At 36.3% G+C, this 21,847-nt stretch overlaps 1 protein-coding gene across 5 annotated transcripts; it reads left to right on the top strand.

The window, feature by feature from the left end:
* LOC109335617 (CST complex subunit CTC1) lies at window positions 1,255–21,549 on the top strand. 5 transcript variants are annotated; one of them, XM_019571793.1, is made up of 17 exons: window positions 1,257–2,427; window positions 2,562–2,680; window positions 3,006–3,080; window positions 3,186–3,264; window positions 3,361–3,423; window positions 3,515–3,592; window positions 10,521–10,718; window positions 10,928–11,032; window positions 11,142–11,420; window positions 15,801–16,286; window positions 16,398–17,039; window positions 17,126–17,217; window positions 17,880–18,081; window positions 18,155–18,269; window positions 19,050–19,315; window positions 19,463–19,502; window positions 20,918–21,011. In XM_019571793.1, exons 1-16 carry the CDS (start codon window positions 1,339–1,341, stop codon window positions 19,487–19,489), a joined length of 3,915 nt encoding a protein of 1,304 aa, XP_019427338.1. In that variant the 5' UTR covers window positions 1,257–1,338; the 3' UTR covers window positions 19,490–19,502; window positions 20,918–21,011. The 5 variants fall into 5 exon arrangements, with proteins under 5 accessions (XP_019427345.1, XP_019427338.1, XP_019427322.1 ...); XM_019571777.1 differs by lacking the exon at window positions 19,463–19,502 and adding an exon at window positions 21,234–21,549 and having other exon boundaries at window positions 1,259–2,427; window positions 20,918–21,104; XM_019571768.1 differs by lacking the exon at window positions 19,463–19,502 and having other exon boundaries at window positions 1,259–2,427; window positions 20,918–21,549.

Genomic DNA, 21,847 nt, shown 5'->3' on the forward strand with positions numbered 1-21,847 from the left:
TGCAACAACTTGTGAGATTCAATGGTTGTCATACTTATTAGAAAGTTTTCCTATTCTTTTCATCACACAGACTTTGCTCTATTGTGACAATGATTCAACACGTCATATAGCTTCCAATTCCATATTTCATGAGAGAACGAAACATATTGAAATCGATTGTCATATTGTTCTGGAAAAACTTCAAGCTCATCTATTTCACCTCATGCCCATACCAACACTTGAGCAACCAGTAGAATTATTTACAAAAAGCATTGGATGTTTCAACCTTTTCTTATCTTCTTGGCAAGCTAGGAGTGATTAACATTCACTCACCAACTTGCAAGGGGGTATTAGAGCATTTTAACTCTAAGTAATGATTTGTATCAATTGTAATTTGCCTTATTATTATTCTTTTTGTTTCTAAAAAGTAGTTTATAACTATGACAGTTAGCCATTTCTATTTTTAGCAAAACAGTTAATCATTTGTATAAATAGGGTCTTTGGCTCTGCATTCTATGAATGAATAATAGAATAATTATGATGTGCACAAAACCAATAACTTGGCCGATTCAACATCCGTACCGTACCAGTTAGGGGTTCAGTTCGTCGCTTTTCCGTTGAACTGGCCAACACGGTACGGTTTTAACATTAATGATCAAAAGTATTGGACATATCCTATGTTGAGTGAACCAATGTGAGTCATTTTCCTTTTCTTACCCTTAACTCTTTATTGATTTGTATTTATTATTAACGGTGATGCTTTGGATTCAAAAAAAGTTAATTGTGCAAATACTTAAATATCTTTGTTTATATTGTTTGAAAAACAAACACATCTTTCTCCATCTACATTGTCTAATATGTGTATGAATTGATTACTTCAGGAAATATTTTTGAAAAAAAAGAATTTTTCGAAAATAGTTAAGAAACACAATATAACCTATCTATTTGTTAAACTTGATACTTCACTTTCTGGCCACTCTTAATATATGAGCTAATTTTATATTAACACGAAAACACTCACGTAACAAAGGGATCAAATTGAAAATTTTAAAAATAATAGAAGATGGCAATAAATAAAAAAATAAAGTACTAAAAATTTAATAAGTGTAATATAATATTATTAATATAAAAATTTAAAAAAATAAAGTACTTTTATTAAAAAATTCATGATTAAACATAATAATAACAATGCAATGACAATATCTAAAAAGTCATCTAATATTAATCATACATCTTGTTTTCAAGCATAAGAAAATATTTGTGATAAAACCCTGCTTTCCCTCCTTCTGTGGAGTTGGAGTAACACCTACTCCACACTCTTCAATTAGCGCGGGAAATTGTACATCAATCGCTCTAGCAATGGAAGACTCCCCCAACATCGCGAGGCTAGGGGACCTTCTCCGCTCCCCTCGCCCTCTAACCGCCACCGCCTCTCCCCACTTCCCTTCCACCGCCTCTCCTCCACCTCCTCCCCCGCCACCGACACTGCGTGCAACCGACCACCATCGCATCATCACCTCCCTCAACCGCGCCACTATCATCGTTGGAACCCTAAACCTCGCCGCTTCTTCCTCTCCTCCTCCTCCCTGCTCTTGCTTCCGATTCTCCGATTCCTCCGCCACCGTCTGCTGCGACGTTCTCCGGTTCCAACCGTCTTGTATAGGGAAGGAAATTCGCGTAACCGCTTGGAATTTCATTCCATTTAAGCACCACCGCCGCGGTGGCAGTGGCGGATTCTTGGAGATTATTCAATGGTCGTTTTCTGATTCGAGTGAGGGTTTAAAGGGATTACACCATGTGGATTCACTTCCGTTGGTGCCAAATCATCGCAATGATGATAGTTCTAAAGCACAGTATCATGTCTTCGGAGTGGTGGAATCGGTTGGCCCTGTTTCTGTGGTACCGTGTTCCATGGCTGTGAGTATTTCTGCTTTGAATTCGAGTTCTAAGGTCAACTTGCCTGGGTTTTTGGTACAATTGATGTGTTGTGAGTGTAGGTTATGTTGTTCCAAAGAATGTAATACCGATTTTATAAGTGGTACATTGGCCGAAAATCAAAATGGGAATGGTCATTCTTTTACTAAGATGCAGATTGTGTATTTTTGTGGCAATGCATATACTTGGCACGCCACGATGACTAAGTTAATTTGTACCCAAATTATGGTATCTTCTTTGAAGAAAAAGCTGATTTACATTACCAAAGATGAATCTCGTGTGATGTATGTGACTGCGGATATGTCAGTTTTTCATGTTTGTCGGTTTTCTGAGAAATGGATGCCATGCCTGAAGAGTGACAATATCATGGGGAAGGGCGAATGTGGTGCATATACTGGCGTAATCAAAGATGTCTACATGCAAGGGATGGCTTTGGAGTTGGACCATGATGTATGGCTTCTTTTAACTGATGAACTTCATTCTTCTGTTCATGGTCTGAGAGTTGGCACCATTGTAAGTGAAGGGAATTTTCAATGTTTATGACACTGATACCAAAGAACACCAGGAGAATTTCATTTAAGATTATATATGCTATGCAACCCTTTTGGACTTTTAAGTTTTGCCCCTAATTCGTGGCCATTGTGTAGATATCTGTGCGAAATGTCCATTTCATGGATCCGAAGTTTTCATGGACAAAAATTATTATTCTTGGGGCTTGCATAAAGACTAGCATAATTGTGGAATCCTTCTCCCCACTGGAAACTGGGTACGTATTGCTACCATAATCATGCTTGCTTATGATCAGACTTGCATCACGGGAATGCTCAAAGTGTAACAGTCCCGAGTCCTGACATGTGGCCAATGAGAAAGTCTCTTATTTTGTTTTCTGCATATTACCATCCTTCCACTTTTATTTGCATCACAACTGCATCTAGCTGAAGCCTGTTATGTTCATGATCTGATATGTTGTATGTTTTGCACGTTTTGTATTAATAGTAATTGTTCCTCGACTATTTTGGACTTTTTTAATATTTATTGTTGCTTAGCCATGCCTCTTGCAGATAAAGTGATAGTGCAGTTTAGTGTTGCAGGTGTAATGTAGTTTTGCAACCTCGAAGTATGCTAGGAAAGTTCATTCAGTCATTACCGTTTTCTGCAAGACTCTGGTATTAAGCACTTTGATTTCTTTTTTTTTTAGCAATTGATTTGCAACTTCGAGTTTTAAAGATTGCCTGAATATATTATTCATTTTTATTATCTCTGGTTGGCAGGGTATTACTTCTTGTCTCAAGCTTACGCAAAAAGTTTGCTGGTTTCTTATCTGACAAGGAGATTTTGGGAACACAACATGTAATTTACTTCCTTTGAATTCAAGGAGTTCTTATTTGGCTGAAGCTTTATGTTCTGTTTCGATTCTGATGAGCTATTGTTGCAAGATTTTACCAGAAAGAAGGCATAGTTCAGATGTATGCTAGTTCACTGTTACCACCATCAATGATTCAAACTGAGGTATGGTAATAAGTAGATTGTTAGAAGACTACATTAAAACCAAATTGTATGTGTTAATTGAGTTATTAATTATTATGCTTTCCTTTTCCAGCATGGTGCTTTCATGGGGTTTTGTAGGCATGACTTAAATGGCTGCGGTAGAGAAATGCATTGTGATTTTCTGAAACTGGTATTTTCCTTGTATTTATGTTAAATTTTCTCTTGGTACTTTATAAACTTTTGATCTGATGTAGTCAGCAGAATACATTCATATTTTTACTTATTAGAACGTTAGAGGATTATGTATACCTAGGGCTGAGTTAGCTTGCTTATTAAGCAAGTTGTTACTCATAATACATTTATATAGACTCATAGCTTGCTGTGGAAGCTTGACCATGTGTATATCTCTATAAATAGAGATGCACTCTTATTGCATTGACAATTTTTCAATAACAATAAAATTTCTAGTAACTGAATTCTGTTACAGGCAATTACTTTTTTTTTTTCTCTCTCTCTCCCCTTCTCTTCCTATTTTCTTTGTTCAGACCTTCTCTTTACATGGCATCATGCTTCCAATGGGTAACACTGTAGATGTTGGTTCTCAACCTGCAGCAATGGCAGCTCCACTGCGCTGGTCTCGTCCTCTCCTCATACCTATGAAGCAAGGATACGTTGAACACTTTCACGTGTCGGTGTTAGACACATATCCGACACGAATACACTCAGATCCGTGAAGGATACGTATCCCTAGAGTATCCAAAAATTAAAAATAAATAAATAAATAAAGATGAAGATACATATCTGATACAAAAAATAGGATAAGATAGGATATGTTTTATCAATTTTATGAATTATTCTATTATATTTTCTAGTTTTGGAACTTGGAATTTTGGAGGACAATGATTTGCAATTTCCCTTATATTTTCTACTTTGAATATTTTGATTTACACTTATAATTTTATCACATTTTATGTATTTTTTACTATTTTATACACGTATCCCTGAATGTATCGTATCCTATATTTTAGAAAAAATGTGTGTCAATGTATCGGATATGTATCGTTTCCGACACACGTATCCGTATTCGTGCTTCAGCCTCATACTACCTCTTCCCACAACAAAGCTTACAGAAGGAAATTTTCTGGTTGGCAACAATTCACTATTGCTGTTCTTAATTCTAATCGTGCTTTTCGTTTTGTCACTAACGTGAAATTCCAAGTCAGTTTCTTTGTGATGAAGATCAAATGATCCTCTCTTGGTTACTCAATTCGATTTCTGAGGACCTTCAACCACGAGCTGTTGGTTGTAGGCATGCCTTTGAGCTATGGAGTGAACTTCGTGAATACTGCCATGCTCAAACCAAGACATAGAGTAGGCAACTCAGATCTCAGCTGAGATCCATAGTGAAAGGTCCCAACACTGTTTCAGAGTACTTTCTGAAGGTTAAGGTGATTGTTGATTCTCTAATTTCAGTAGGTTCTCTTGTAACCCTAGCTGAACATGTTGATTGTATTTTGGATGGATTACCTGAAGAATTTCGACCTCTTATTACCACTATTGAAGGCCATGAATAAATTCCTTGAAGTAATGTCCTTCAATCCTATCTTCTCACATTTGAAGCACATATTGAAAGAACTCGTCACAAGTCTATTTCTGATACACTCTATGAATATTGCTGCCAAATCTCCATCCGGTCCTGCTTCTTTGACTTTGCATCACCAAGAATATCAAATTCGTTCACCTATGTCACCTTCTATCCCTAGAACTTGTAGTAAAGGCTTCTCCTCTCAATTTCACGGTCCTTTTGGTGGTTTTCATGGTGGGCGTGGTTTTGGGCCACATGGAGGCATTTATTTTTGTAAGTATTGTAATAAATATGGTCATGACATCTCATATTGTTACTGTGCACCTATTGGTTTTGGTTCTGAGTATGCTGCCTTGCGCTGGTCTCGTCCTCTCCTCATACCTATGAAGCAAGGATACGTTGAACACTTTCACGTGTCGGTGTTAGACACATATCCGACACGAATACACTCAGATCCGTGAAGGATACGTATCCCTAGAGTATCCAAAAATTAAAAATAAATAAATAAATAAAGATGAAGATACATATCTGATACAAAAAATAGGATAAGATAGGATATGTTTTATCAATTTTATGAATTATTCTATTATATTTTCTAGTTTTGGAACTTGGAATTTTGGAGGACAATGATTTGCAATTTCCCTTATATTTTCTACTTTGAATATTTTGATTTACACTTATAATTTTATCACATTTTATGTATTTTTTACTATTTTATACACGTATCCCTGAATGTATCGTATCCTATATTTTAGAAAAAATGTGTGTCAATGTATCGGATATGTATCGTTTCCGACACACGTATCCGTATTCGTGCTTCAGCCTCATACTACCTCTTCCCACAACAAAGCTTACAGAAGGAAATTTTCTGGTTGGCAACAATTCACTATTGCTGTTCTTAATTCTAATCGTGCTTTTCGTTTTGTCACTAACGTGAAATTCCAAGTCAGTTTCTTTGTGATGAAGATCAAATGATCCTCTCTTGGTTACTCAATTCGATTTCTGAGGACCTTCAACCACGAGCTGTTGGTTGTAGGCATGCCTTTGAGCTATGGAGTGAACTTCGTGAATACTGCCATGCTCAAACCAAGACATAGAGTAGGCAACTCAGATCTCAGCTGAGATCCATAGTGAAAGGTCCCAACACTGTTTCAGAGTACTTTCTGAAGGTTAAGGTGATTGTTGATTCTCTAATTTCAGTAGGTTCTCTTGTAACCCTAGCTGAACATGTTGATTGTATTTTGGATGGATTACCTGAAGAATTTCGACCTCTTATTACCACTATTGAAGGCCATGAATAAATTCCTTGAAGTAATGTCCTTCAATCCTATCTTCTCACATTTGAAGCACATATTGAAAGAACTCGTCACAAGTCTATTTCTGATACACTCTATGAATATTGCTGCCAAATCTCCATCCGGTCCTGCTTCTTTGACTTTGCATCACCAAGAATATCAAATTCGTTCACCTATGTCACCTTCTATCCCTAGAACTTGTAGTAAAGGCTTCTCCTCTCAATTTCACGGTCCTTTTGGTGGTTTTCATGGTGGGCGTGGTTTTGGGCCACATGGAGGCATTTATTTTTGTAAGTATTGTAATAAATATGGTCATGACATCTCATATTGTTACTGTGCACCTATTGGTTTTGGTTCTGAGTATGCTGCCTCTTATGGTGCTTCATCTCCTTATGGTGCTTCATCTCCTTATGGTGCATTTGCTTAAACTTCATCATTTGTTTCTCATCATAGAAACTTCTTTCCTTATGCTCCTACTTCCTATCCTCATATTGCAAGGAATTTTAGTCAATTTTCTGGTCCTAGGTTTTCCTATCCTAGAGGTTCTTTCCTTCATCCATCCACAATGAACTATGATCCATCTCCTTCTCATTTTCCTGTATCTAACCGTGGCATTTATCATTCTTTTGCACAAGTGCCATCTGGTTCTCCTTATGCTATGGCAGCCTCTACTAGTGATGCAAACTTTAAAATTAAAACTAATGCACCAGTGTGGTACCCAAACTCAGGAGCCACAAATCATGTAACTCCTAATTCTGCTCTTGTGCATGAACCTACTGAGAAATTCACCTCATAACATATCTACATGGGTAATGACTTTGGATACCAATTGTTGCTAATGGCAACTCTAAATTTGACTCTATTTTTAATCCTAAACTACTATTGTCTCTTATAAACTTACTTCTTGTCCCATCTATCACTAAAAATTTACTTAGTGTGTCTCAATTTGCAAGGGATAATTCATGCTACTTTGAGTTTCATGCTCATTCTTGTTTTGTTATATGTCAGGCTATTGATCTAATTTTGCTTCAAGGCACTCTCACTTCAGAACGACTCTATGGCTTTCATGATCTAATAATGCCCTCTTTTTCTTCCAGTTCTTCTCCTAGTTCTTTCTCTAATGTCAAGAATTCATATATTACTAGTTCTAGTACTATTTCACCTTTTAATAAATCTGTACATAGTTCTATTAGTACTTCTTCTGCTTATTTCCTTTGGCATCGCAGACTAGGGCCTGCTATTAAAAACATTGTTACTAATGTACTAAATCACTGTCATGTTTCCTATGCTAATAAAGGTGTTTTGGATTTCTGTTCTACTTGCAGCCTAGGCATATCTCGTAGATTGCATGCTACTAATTCCACTAATCACTATTCTAATCCTTTTGATCTTCTTTATGTGGATTTGTGGGATCCTGCACCAATTGATTTCATCACAAGGTTTAGGTATTATTTCTCTATTGTAGATGTTGCTACTAGACTCTGTTTAAAACCTTTCTCACAATGATTAAAACTCAGTTCAATAGAACTATCAAATCTGTTCAAAATGATTGGGGTGGGGAGTTTAGGCCCGTTACTTCCTATCTAAAAGAATTAGGTATCATTCATAAAATTGCTTGTCCCCGTACGCATCATCAAATTGGTGCAAGTTAAGAGAAAACACAGACATATTGTTGAAACTGTTTTGGCTTTATTCACTCATGCTTGTTTACCCTTAATGTTCTGGGATCATACCTTTCCTATAGCTATTCATCTCATCAATAGTAGTATCCACTCCTACCTTGCCCTACAAATCCCCATACACTCTTTTGTTTGGAAATACCCATGTTTATCTTTCTCTTAGAGTCTTTGCCTGCTCTTGTTTCCCCATCTCAAACATTTTAATAAACATAAACTTGATTTTTGATTCTCATAGTGTACTTTCTTGGGCTATTCATTGTCTCATAAAGGCTATAAATGTTTAACAAGGGAAGGGAAGATTGTTGTATCCAAGGATGTTATCTTTAATGAATATAGTTTGCCTACGCATCTATGGCCAAGTCAGCTTCTTCCTTTCCCTCACAAACCTCTCACTCCCTTGAACAACTCCTAGTCTTTCATAATCCTACTAATGTCTCTCAATCTACTCATCCTCTCTATCTGCTTCTCCTCATCCATCACCCATTGTTTCTGATGAGTTAATTTCTACCAATGTTTCTAATGAGTCTTTTCCTACCATTGATTCTCTTGATTCTGCTACTACTCTTGTTTCCTCACTCCCTATTCCAACATCTTTTCATCCTATACAAACCATGTCTAAGTCAGGCATCTTCAGAACTATTTATCCTAGAGTCCACCTAGCTTATACCGAGTTTACTTCAACTAAAGCAACCTTATCTGATCCTGTTTGGGTTTCAGCCATGCAAAATGTGTATAATGCTCTCATGAGCTTGGGTACATGGTCTCTTGTCTCTCTTCCTCCTACTAAACAATCCATTGACTGCAAATGGGTGTTTAGAGTCAAGCAAAACCCTGATGGTACTGTTAACATGTATAAGGCTAGGTTAGTGGCTAAGGGGTTTCACAAAAAACAAGGTGTTGATTATAATAATACCTTTCCCCCTATGGTGAAACCAATGACTGTTAGAGTCCTTACTGTAGCCTTAACCTACAATTGGTCTCTCCAACAACTAGATGTTAATAATGCCTTTATTAATGGTACTCTTGTTGAGGAAGTCTATATGCAACAACCTTTGGGTTTTCAACATAAGGATAAATCCCTCGTCTGCAAACTTTATAAGTCTCTTTATGGGCTTAAACATGCATCTAGGTAGTGGCTTGAAAACTTGAAAGGGACTCTTAGTCTTGGGTTTAGTCCAAACAAATGTGATAATTCTTTATTCATTCACAATTCTAGGTAATGTGGATGATATCACCATCATAGGGTCCTCTCAGTCTCAGATAAAGTCTTATTCACAATCTAAGCACTACTTTTGCTCTAAAGGATCTTGACACTCTTGACTACTCTTTTTGGGATAGAGGTTAAGTATCTCAAAGATAAGTCTATCATTCTCTCTCAATCTAAGTATATTAGAGATCTTATTAAGAGAGCAAATATGTCAGGAGTTAAGTCTATTAACTTATGGTGTCTAATTTCAAATTGACAAAAACATACTCAAACTATTTTGGAAATCCTTCTTTATATAGGTCTATAGTTTGTGCTCTCAATATGCTACTATTACTATACCTGATATTGTTTTCTCAATTAACAAAGTTTGCCAATTCCTGTCTGCTCCACTTGAGGAATACTAGACAACAATCAAAAGAATTCTAAGGATATAAACGGTACTCAGCTCTATGGACTTCTTTTGCAACCAACTTCCTCAATTTCACTTCTATTTCTTAGGGGTTTTTGTGATGCTGATTGGGCATCAGATTGTGATGATAGGAGATCTACCTCGGGAGCTCGTATCTTTATAGGACCTAATCTTGTTACATGGTGGTCAAAAAGCAGCAAACTGTTTCTAGATCCAACACTGAGGCTGTATACAGAATTTTGGCTTTACTTGTTCTATAATTTATGTGGGTTCAATCTCTCCGAACCGAACTAAAGTTTAGTTACACCGCCCCTTTAATTCTATGTGATAATCTTAGTACAATAGCAATGACTCAGCCTTGTTCTTCATCAAAGAACAAAACATATAGAACTTGATTTGTTCTTTGTTAAAGACAAGGTTCACAACAAGTTTATTCAGGGCAAATACATTCCAACCAATTTTCAGTCTGCATATGTACTTACGAAACCCTTGTCACCGACAAGGTTCGTCACTCTAAGGAATCAACTCAGAATCTGTGGCCCTGCTTCTTTGCATCACCCATCTTTGGTTTCTAAGGGATTGTATTAGAATGTTAGAGGATTATGTATACTTAGGGCTGAATCAGCTTGCTTATTAAGCAAGTTGCAACTCAGATTACATTTGCAATAGATTCCTAGCTTACTGTAGAAGCTGGACTGTATGTCTATCTCTATAAATAGAGATGCACACTTATTGTATTGACAGTTTTTCAATAATAATAAAATTTCTAGTAACTGAATTTTGTTAGAGTCAATTACTTCTTTTCTCTCTCTTTCTCTTCCTATTTTCCACCTTCTCTTTACAACTTAACGAGAAAAGAAATACAGTCTTTATGATTTTCTTGCTGAAAGGATTTGTTACTGACAATTGGAGGATGCAAGTTACTAAGTCTATGTTATTACAGATAATACCAATGTCTATCTTCATCTATCACTGTATAGATACATTACAGAGAAAGCGAAAGTTGGAAAACCACTGTAAAGTATTGCCTGTTGGCAACCTTTCCAGATTTTCATCACATGAAGCAGGATATGATGGCATATCAGTCAGGAGGATCATTTCAAGTGAAGACACCGGCATTGTTTTGATTGGATATCTAAAGGTTATTAGTTCAATTTATCTTTTATTTCAATATTTGCAAGTATGCTGCATTTGCAGTAGATGTATCAGTTCTGCTATATTCAAATTTATGACCTATTGTAGATCTTTTCCTATCTTTTGAAGATGGAGGCAGCACATCGTTTTGACAAAATCTCTGATTTGTTGGAATATATATTGATATTAGAGCCCTCATGATCTTTGAATATTCAGATTAATCCATCAACTAAAAGACTACAGCTGGTTGATGCGACTGGTGGCATTGATGTTCTTATACCAGACCTTCCCTTTACTTGGAATCCCAACAAAATATATGAGGTTACTTCTCTATTTTCACCTTATAAACTCTTAAAAATACTTTGAGCATCTCTAACTTTGCACATATTCTTCAACTTTGGATGACTATATTATTATTTTGGATTCATAGGTGAAACACTATGATATTGTTGTCGATGGCATAGGTGAACTTGTAAATCACTCGAAATTGCTTGAGAGTTGGTCATTATCGTGTAGAAAGATCTTTAATTGCACCCAAGCAACAAGAAAATCAAGCACATCAATTTTTGCTTACTTTCTTTGGAAGAATGCTAATTGCAGAAAATTTTCCCTTTATCCTTATTGCAATAGGACAAATGAAACTGGGATTCTTGAATCTGGATCCTACCATTTGCTTAGGGTATCTCACAAATTTCCTGTCCAAGAAAAGGTATGTTTTAGCTGTATATTTCATCAAAAGTTGTGTTCATTAATTGCATTGCGATTTTCAATCAAATATTCATTTGAGCAGTTGTTACTTATAAACGAAAATAGAGGGTTGTAACCCCATTAAAGGGTGATTCTTCTTGTACCCACTGTATTGAGTTTTATTACACCCACCTTTTAAATTTTTGCACTGGAAGTCCAAAAAATCTCATTCTTCTTACATGCACACTCTTTAAACTGGCTATTCGACAATTTAAAGTACATTAAGCTATCGAATGGCCTATCTGAAAGTACAAATAATTTGCATAGTCACATACCCCATCCTAGTGGCATAAAAAGCTTAAAATACTAAGGCACATTTGGATCCGATAGGTACTGATAGAATTTAGAAGAAGATAATTTGTACAGTAAGATACCCCATTCAAATGGCTTAAAAATCTTAAAAATAAATTTAACATTCGGATAGTCTATTCAATAGTTCTATGTACTTTGAACTATTGGACATTAAACTATCAATAGACTATCTGACACTTGAAAGTACTTTGAACTATACTTCATCTAAATCGAACCAAACACCGAAAAATGGACCCGAATATGATGAGGGTACATGGGTTGTTGATGGGCTTAGGAAGGCCCAATGCTAGGACTTGAGGTAGAAGGTTGTGCCAAAGCATAAGGAGAGTGAGTTAGAAAGATAATGAGGATCCATATAGGAAGGATGAAGAAGGTGCTGACTAGGATAAAAAGGATGGTCAGAAGTATGTTGCTGATGTGGCAAAAAAGGAATATGATACTGACCAGTGTTAGATGGTGTACCATAAAACTAGGAGTATGATACACCAAAATTGGGATGTGCATAGTGGCAGAACGCTAGGTCATGGCCAAATCTAATACAAAAGGTGCATAAATAACTGATTTTTGAGGGAAAATGACCTCCTCCACCACATGCACCACAAAAGGCACATAAACCACCACGAAAACCACGTGAATCACCACAAAACCCACCAGATCCATGAAACTATGCCCTAATCAGTTATGGACAAGTGTGAAAAAACGAATGATGAACTACATAATTGACAAAATTGAAGGGACAACCTGAGGAGACTAATTCAGAGGAATTCAAAGGTGAGACAGCAACAACATCAACAGAAAGTGCATTTGAAGTGGAACGATTGTGATTGCATTCTAGGGGAGCTTCAAAAGTAAGAAGGAATGATTGAAGAACATTAATAGTAGGTAAATATTGTTGACTCTCAACAGATATGATGGTAGGCTGGAACTCCTCAGATAATCCATCCAAAATGAAGTCAAAGTACTCTACTTGAGAAATGGGAGAACCAATGGAAATCAATGAACTTTGATTTGTGTAAAATACTCTGAAATAGAGCTAGACTCCTTAATAATTGAACCTAACTGAGAACATGAATGCTTTTCACTTGCTTTAGTTTGAGCTTGGCAATAATCAATGATCTCAAGGCTTAATTGCCTAGAAGTAGAGCAACCAACAACACATGGTTGAAGCTCCTCAGATAAGGAATTGAGGATCCAGGAAAGAATCAATTGGTCATGTTCTTCCCAACTAAGAAGGGTAGGGATGTTGAAGACGATAACATCATTGAGATATTGAAGAGGAGTTTCAAAATCAAAGATGAAATGTTCAACACAATTAGGAACAACTAGGGTAAATTGACGCAACACAAGGCAATTCTTCTCTGTGAGCTTAGTAGAAGGCAGTGGAAGATTAAGAACATGAGAAGAAGGTTGAAGAGGTGCAACAATAGTTGAGAAAAAGAATGAACAAGTGCAGCAAGAGTGGAAGAAGGTGAATCACCATGGAAACTAGGATCTGAAACGTTATCAATAGCTGGCATAATACCATGTAAGGGTAACTACTGAGAGAGAGAAGTAAGAAGAGAAAAGGAAAGAGAGAAAATAGAATTCTATTATTTTATTAATGAACTGAAAACTGCCCTATTACAAGAATGCCTAACTCTATTTATAGACAAACTATAAGGAAAGGTCATTAGCAAGCTAACTGATTTTGTTAGCTTGACTAATTTACTATCCACACAAGCTAACAACTAGGCTAACAAAATATCTTAAGTATTATTCCCTAATAAAGTGGAATGTGAAACAAGTTGAGTAGTGTTGTCAACATGGACATGAGAAGATGAAGTATTTCTGTTTTGTTAAGTTGTTGGTGGAATAGGAGGAGATGGAGAACCATGATTAGAATTGAGAAAAGAGTTAGGGGTGAACTAAGAAGAACAGTAAGGGATGTGGTCAATGAGAAAGTAGTTGACTGAGGTTACTCCACGAGAATCGAAGAGAGTTGATCTCTGGCTCAGATTCCATGTCAAGGTTCCACATCAACACCAATTGGCAATGAGAGGAGTAGCCTAACAGGTATTTAAACCATTACTGAGACAATGAGACAGGCGATGTAGAATTTACTGCCCAACAGTGTGTGAGGACATATGACTCTATAGTGATTACCTTGACTGTAAGAAAGGTCTTAAAGGGTCTAAAATCAGCTCCCCAATCACTTTGCACTTCAATTATTTGACCTTGAAACTGAACCTTAACCAAGGGCTGAAATTGTCTAAAAATGGATAAAGCCTCTGATTTTTGTTTAAGGAGATAGAACCAAGTGTATCTAGTATGATCATCTATAATGAACATGTAGTATTTAAAACCATTGGATGATCCTATAGGTGTAGGTCCCAGAGGTCAATGAATAAAAGTTCAAAAGGTTTATAATAAATAGTAGTAGAAGCTCGAGAAGGAAGTCAATGAGATTTATCAAGAGCACAAGCAATACAAAATTTAAAAGTACTTTTATTTGATTAGGGTATATTGCAATGAGACAATACTTTCTTTGCTACACTTTCATTAGGATGACCTAATCTCTAGTTTGCCAAAGAGAGTAAAGACTAGAGGCAATGACTACATTATTAGTTGATGGGAAAATTTTACAATATGGATGTACAGAAACAGAACAAGTAGACTTGTCAGCTGCAGTTGAGCAGAGCAGCAAATCAAGGAACACAGCCCATATGGACCAAGAGAGTGGAATTATAACATTTGATTTTTCCCTTAGCTCTAGTAGTCGTCCTGCTGCCCGTTATCCTTCTATTTTGTTTTTGGGGCCGGTCGCTATCCGCTGATTACCTAACCTCTCTAAGCACCTTATATGCCTTTTTTCAAATCAGTGAAAACCATTTGTAAGTTCCTTTGGTATCTTTGATATCTTTTCATCAATCGTCATAGCAAGTATATGGCCTCCATGTTCGACCTCCTCGACATAAAACAAAATTGGTAGAATCAACTATTGATATGTAGTATTTATAGCCTAGATAAGATGAAATAAGTGCAGGTCCCCCATAAATAAAGAGCACAAATCAAAGGGATTTTTGTAAACTATAGAAGATAGAGATGAAGGCAATTTATGAGGCTTAGCAATAGCATAAGCTGAACAAAACTCAGCAGCATTCTTATTATTGCAAGATCTATTAGAGTTTCAATATATGTTTTACAACCCCTTCATTTTGGTGACCTAACCTACAATACCCTAGAGAATAGGAATTTGAGCTATTCTGTACATTATTTACAGAGAAGGGAAATTTACAATGAGAAGACAACACCCTAGAACAAGTATACAAGTGATTTAGACTGGACTGATGGTAGCTGGAGATTGTGGAAGACTTAGAGACCATCAGGTCCTAGTGTACCCTCAAGAAGTAACTTGTCACCAGCCTGAGATTTGTCAGAACAATAGGAAGGGTGAAACTCAATATACACATTGTTATCTTGAGCAAAACGACTTACACTAAGTTTTTACTGATTGAAGGAATAGTAAGAGATTAGACAAAGGGAGCAGGACTTGGACCTAGTATGGAAGAAGAGGAAAACAATGTAGGTTGCAATGCATAGCCAGGATATGATGAACCAATAGACCTAATGCCTGATAGCTATTGTCCATGATCTATAAGGCAGTAAGCGAGGTGCTTTGATGTTATGCCAATGATCAATATTCCAAGAGGTTAAGCTATTAGGTATGCCTAGGAATAGTTTTAATAACTAGCAATGCTTAAACTCCTTTAACCATTTTACTTTCCTGTGATTCCAGTAATGAATTTTAAAAAGACAATGCTCAGAGAGAGACAAAAAGCATAACAACTGTGAAGATTTGTTGAGTTGCATGTGGATCCATGTAAAAAAGTGTCTAGAAGGTGTGTGCTTTTGTTTCTAAGTTTCCCCTGTGTACAACCTATTCAAAAACGTTACATTGCTGTATAGTATCAACTTTGTTTTTCTTCTCTTTTTTAAGTACATACATGTGAACAATTTTGCACTTCTAATGTCCCTATATCAATTCTTGCAGTCTTCTAGTAATATGAGATCAAATAAGTCAAGTATTTTTGTTGAAGCCATACTTTTGCCTTATACCTTATTGCTTGCTGGGAAGAGTGAGGTTTCACATTCATGTAATGCTCCAGGGGAAAAGACAAAGGAACTTTCAGAATATTGTATCAGTGATCACAATAAGGAACAAGTATCGAATAAGAGGCAGAAACTTGCTGAGGAATCAATAAGTTCATCGATAGACGACTTTCACACTTCCATCTATAAGCTGAATCCTTGTTCTAATTCATTCATGAAATCAAAAGAGATCAAAAAATGTCTCGAATTGAATTCTTCTCATGATATATCTTGTCTGGTCACTTTTAGAAGCCTTCAAAATGAGAAAGTGGTTTGTCCGGCAATATTGCAGTCTACATCACCTCTGAAAGATAGAGGTTTTAAACCGAAACCAAGTGCAAGGAAAATTTTGTTAGAGTTCTCATTTGAAAGATTTTTGAAGTATCAGGTATTTTAGTCACTCTTTGACTTGCTTACATAAGGCAGTATGCATTAACTAGTTTAGTGCTCCCCTTTGCTATGAAAACCTGAGTGTTATTTCATTTCAACTGAATTTCAGTTGTTGCAGATTGGTGGTTATTACATCATAGAACATAATAAAAAAGATTGCTTCTGCACTACAAAAGATGCTGGCTTTGGTAGCTGTTCTAAATTTCTTGTTGATTCTGGAAAAAATATCTGGAGCCTTTCGTTTATTTCTGATGAAGTTCTTCTCAATTATGAATCAATATATAAATCTGCAGAAGACTCTTTGTATCATCCTAGCATTGATGGGGTTTTGCCTAAAGATAAAATTGAGCAACTTCTGCTGAAGTCTAATATTGTTGATTATTCAGGTGCCTACTCAGATGTTTTTCTATATCTCCCAGTGAAACTTACAGGTCTCCTGGAAGATAATATTATGGAATCTAAAGATAGTCAAAGCCAGCAAGATGCAGTATCAGAAGAGAGTGCTAACATTCCTTTGAGCAATGGGACTGTAGTGGCTATGCCTACTCTTTGTTCTGGGTATCAGAGTTCAAACTGCCTGTTTCCTGAGGGCAATTTGGTTTCCTTTGAGGGCAATGTGGTTGAAATTCAGGACATGGGCTCTAGTTTCAGTAATTTATGTTTAAGTGGCAGCCTTGATGCTCTTCGGTTGAAAGGCCTTGTTGGAACTAAAAGTAGTTTCTGCATTCATGTATTAGTGCATCATCATATTGTAAGCTCTTGCCTATCTCGCCCAATTTATATATTCACATTTTATGTGTTTTAATAACTTAGTTATGATGCTTTGTTTCTTATTAGGTGAGGATTTTTGGTTCGATAAGTAAACATGATTTTCCTACTGGTTTTGGACCTGGTGTAACTGCAACATTTCATCGAATTCTTGATGCAAGGTATGCACCAGAAGCCTTAACGAGATATATTTGGGATTCAATACATTTTTCATTATACTGTTAAAGTAAAATTAATGTTAGGAATGGGTGAACCACACCACAATAGCTATAGCCGTTGTGGTTAGAGAGCCCAAGACCATACAACCCCACACCGGAATCCCATACTTTCAGTGTGGGACTCATGTCCCATCCCTTGCAATTGGATCTTAATATCTCACTATGCTCCTCATTCCAGGGCCTGCTCAAGCTGACTATGCTCTAGCTCTTTGACTATTCTTGGACGAATACTGCAATGCTAGTGTCACCACCTACACTGCTTGTTTGTAGCTGAGATATGGTAGAAACCTCTGCTACCAATTGATATGAATCTTGGGAGAACCAAACCACAAAAGTTAACTGTTATGGTTGGAGAGCCCAAGGCCATATAAACCGACACTGGAATCCCACAGTTCCAATGTGGGACTAAAGTCTGATACCTTGCAATTGGATCCTAGCATGATATTTTTCAGTGATTAGGATGTTGTGTTTACTTTCATACCAATCTGTTCTCTCTATTCAATGTTTCTCTTCCATTTTACCATATGCGCTTATATGAAGGAATCATAACTATTATAATTTATTATCTTTTGCAACAAATTTGATTGCCTATCTTTGGTTTGCAGGGCCCAAAATAAATTTATGTTGCTGCCTGTGTCATTTATTGTGATAAAATCAATAGAAGTGTATGATAAGCAGTGCAGCGCCAGGTCCTCCCGTTTAAGGCCTACTAAAGAGCCATGCAATGCATCTCCAGATTCTTTCACTTGTTTAATTTCCCAATTGCATTGGTGCCCTAGTCACAAGCAAATAATGCTTCGATGCAGGGTAAATTGTTTTGCATTTACTATGAATATGTGTGTTTCCAAAGAAGATTATATTTACTGTTTGCTGTGAACAGGTTGTTGCAGTCGTTGTTTTAATTCTAGAGAGGAAGAGTACAAGTTTAAATGCTGAAACAAAAATGAATGCTAGGGAGACTAATTTGGACATTCCACTAGCTTGTTTTTTGGTGGGTAAGTTATGAAGTTTTAAAGATCAATTCAGTTGATATAACACTAAAGAGAAGTCAGCTAAAAACGACTCACTTTCTAATTTATATTTCCTTGATGTGAGTGTAACCTTGATTAACTTCTGACAGTTTTATTTTATCTTGCTTTATGTAGACAACCTTATTCGGTGTATTTTTTAAATTATTCATCATATGTACCAAAAAGAAATCATAACTTATATCCAATTATCCACTTTTTGGCTTGTTTGAGTTTCTATCCTAGCTTTTACCCTCTGTTGCTCTTTAGTTTCTTCGGACACATGGTTTCTTAATTTGTTTGTGTGCTAATCATATTTATTCAACTGGAAGTAACTTCTGTGTTGATTTCTTTCATATGGGCGCTATCTGTCACTACTCGTGCATTTTATTAAGATATCAAATTCTTCCTGGAGCCCAATAACCCGCTCTTATATTGAGATATCAAATTGTTGCAGAAAATAGAAACTTTTTAGATTCTAAAATTTCACAATATTGTAGCCTGGGTATTTTGCAAGGTTTCAAAATGTAGTCTTAATATAGGGTTGGAATATACAATTTCTTCTATACTTGACTAGTTCAATCTGTTTGACATCTAAAAGCAAGCTTCTCTTTTACGATTGTTTAAGTGCTGCACTTGCCAAGAGTAGTCACTATCACTACCTGCACCTTTTCATATCTCATGTTTTCTGGATTCACCATACTGTAGCTTCTCAGTTGAAGATTTTTGCTTATTAATATTTTCCCTGGCATTTCATGTTTCATGCAGATGATGGGTCATCGTCATGTTGTTGCTGGGCTAATTCTGAAAGTGCTGCAACCTTGTTGAGACTTTGTGAAGGATTCCCTGCATCTTATAATCTAGGGAATGTTTTGAAGAAATACAAGAGAATTATTGCGAAAAACCATGGATCATTCATCGATTCTCCTTACCAAGATGTTGTGGTTTCTGATGCTTCTGATAATGCCCTTTGCAGTTCTGATGAAAATCTCCTCAAGTTCGTAATCTTCAATGCTTGCATCGGTAGAGTATGGGTACGTTTACATGTATTATATGAATTTGATGCATTTACAGTAATATTAGTTTATCATGAAGTTTATGTAGAATAGAGAAATTAAAGATAGAAAGTTAGAACTAATATACTTTGTCGACTTTATTAAACCAGCTTTATTCTTAGCAAGCGAAGTAAAAGAAGAATCCTTTGTTAATATGAAAACATAGGTAGTCAATTGTGGATAGCAAAACATAGCAGTCGACCCAAAAAACACTATAGCATGTGACCAGATGGCCCTTATAGTTAAGGGAAATAAATACACTGAAGTACTAAAAGTTTACATAATTTATATTCTTTAGGTTTTGACTTCTTGTGTTTGGCACTACTGGGAGTGGGTGTGGCAGTGGGAGGTTAAGATGAGGCCATGGTTATGCAAAAAGTGGGCATGTTACAAGGGAAGTGAGGGGAAGAAGCTTTGCCCTAGAAGTTTGTATGAGGGAGGTTGAGTGGCCAAAAACTGTAGAGCTTATTCACTGCTGCAGAAAGAAGTAAAGAAGGGGAAGATGGTTTCACTTGCTGAAAAACATTTTACTGCTGCAGAATGATTTTTTTACCGATACTACTCACGTGTTTTATATGAGAGGGAGGGGTAAATTACCCAAAACCGTATTAAAATGGGCTTTCCCCTTTAATAATTAGGGTTCCATGCACAACCTTGTTGGAGCAGGCTTTGACCTGCGATTTGGCCATCGAAGTCACTGCTCTTTGACTTGCGACAGGTGTGACGGCCATCCGTGCCACTATACGCCCTTTCGTCGCGTAGAAGAGCCGACAACCACTGCAATGCCGCTATCCCAGCGTGATAGCATGCTATTGACTAGTTAGATGGAAACAATTATTTTGTAAAGAAATGTTAGTAGAGAAGGAAAGAGATAGAAGTACAAAAGATTAGAGGATAAGACAGTCTACAAAAATAAAAGGAAAAGAGAAAAAAAGAGACAAAGGAAAACTTCTAAAAACTATCAAATATAGGTATAGGAGAGCTGTCTAGTCCCTTTGCAATTCCGAAATGCTAATTACCCTTAAAGAGACCATGTGCTGACCACCAAAGAGATACTGAGAAAATGATTCTATCTAATCACAAATTCAGAGAGGAAACACCCTTGAAGATGCGAGCATTCCTTTGCAACTATAAAATCTACAAGCCCATAAGCAACATATTGCCACAAGATTGTACTTTCTTTCTGACCAAACTCTTCAAGATGAATTTTTAGAAACTTATCCACCGAACTAGGAGAAATCCAATAACACCAAAAAGATTATTCCAAAGGAATTGCGCAGCTGGGCAATAAAGAAATAAACGAGGCATAGTTTTAGAGGCAGATCTATACATGACACACATATGCAGGGAGGGAGCTTTGTGAGGGTATCATATGATTTAGAATGACTTCCTATAAGCAATATTAGCTAATGTGATTAAGACTGATTTCCTATTTTTGTTGCCAGCTTCCTGTTCCACTCTTCTGCTGGCCGTTATTTTAAAAAAAATCATAGTATTCTCCACTTGCTTCCTTTCATTTTCATTGGCTCCTCTTAAATATTTGTCTAATAAGATTCTTTTTTTTCGTTTTGATTTTTGCAGAATGTAGTTGCTAGTGTGATGGATGTAGAGGAAGTTAAACAGTTGAAGAAAGAATACCCTAAAGAAATGGTGAATATGCAAACCACCCAGAATATTTGGGCCGAAGAAGTCTCCTGCCCTCACACTGTGGCTGAAGCAAGGAACATGATACAGAAACTTACTAACAGCTAATGCTTATGATAAAACTGTGAGGACTCTAAGATTTCATGTGAATGAACTGATGTCTATGTAAATTAGCAGAAGTAGTGAACTTTATAATTGTCACCAAATGTTGTTTTTAAGGTTCTGATATTATGCTTAACATTCTTTGATGCAGAGTGATGAATTTGTCTAAATAGAACATTAAGATGTTGGATTACTAACACTACACGCAAGGCACGGTTGAGATTAGTTGACAATACTTTTGTGAGGAGATTGTAGAGTACATGAGTACATATGAGGTTTGTCTTGATGGCACACACATACCCTTATTATAAAAAATGATGTTTATCTCTTTAATTTGTTTTCTAAGTTGCATATGTTGTTTGAGGTTACAAATGTTTGTAAATGGCATTTATGGCCCTAGAGGGGTTGTGTATCATTAAGGCAAACATGATGGGTATCAGAGGACAATTTCTATATGCTTAGGATTCTTTAGTGGTGATTTATTGTAAATTCTATATCCTTTGCTATACAAGGAATATCTAAGAAATATATGTTTATTGAGCATCAAACATTTTCAAAAGTTTTTTCCCATTATTTAAAATAAAACACTTATAATCAAATGTATGGAAATATGAAATATTTGGTTTTCTCCATTTATGAAGTTTATGGAAAGTTTTCTTGAGAATAGGGGTCCAATTAGTATCTTATTCATCATGTCTAGTGTTATTATTAACTGAACCATCTAAAAAATAATGGAGTTTTGAGTCATTAAACATAGTTGTTAAT

This window comes from Lupinus angustifolius, chromosome LG02, assembly GCF_001865875.1.
Source record: "Lupinus angustifolius cultivar Tanjil chromosome LG02, LupAngTanjil_v1.0, whole genome shotgun sequence".
NCBI classification, from domain to species: Eukaryota; Viridiplantae; Streptophyta; class Magnoliopsida; order Fabales; family Fabaceae; genus Lupinus; species Lupinus angustifolius.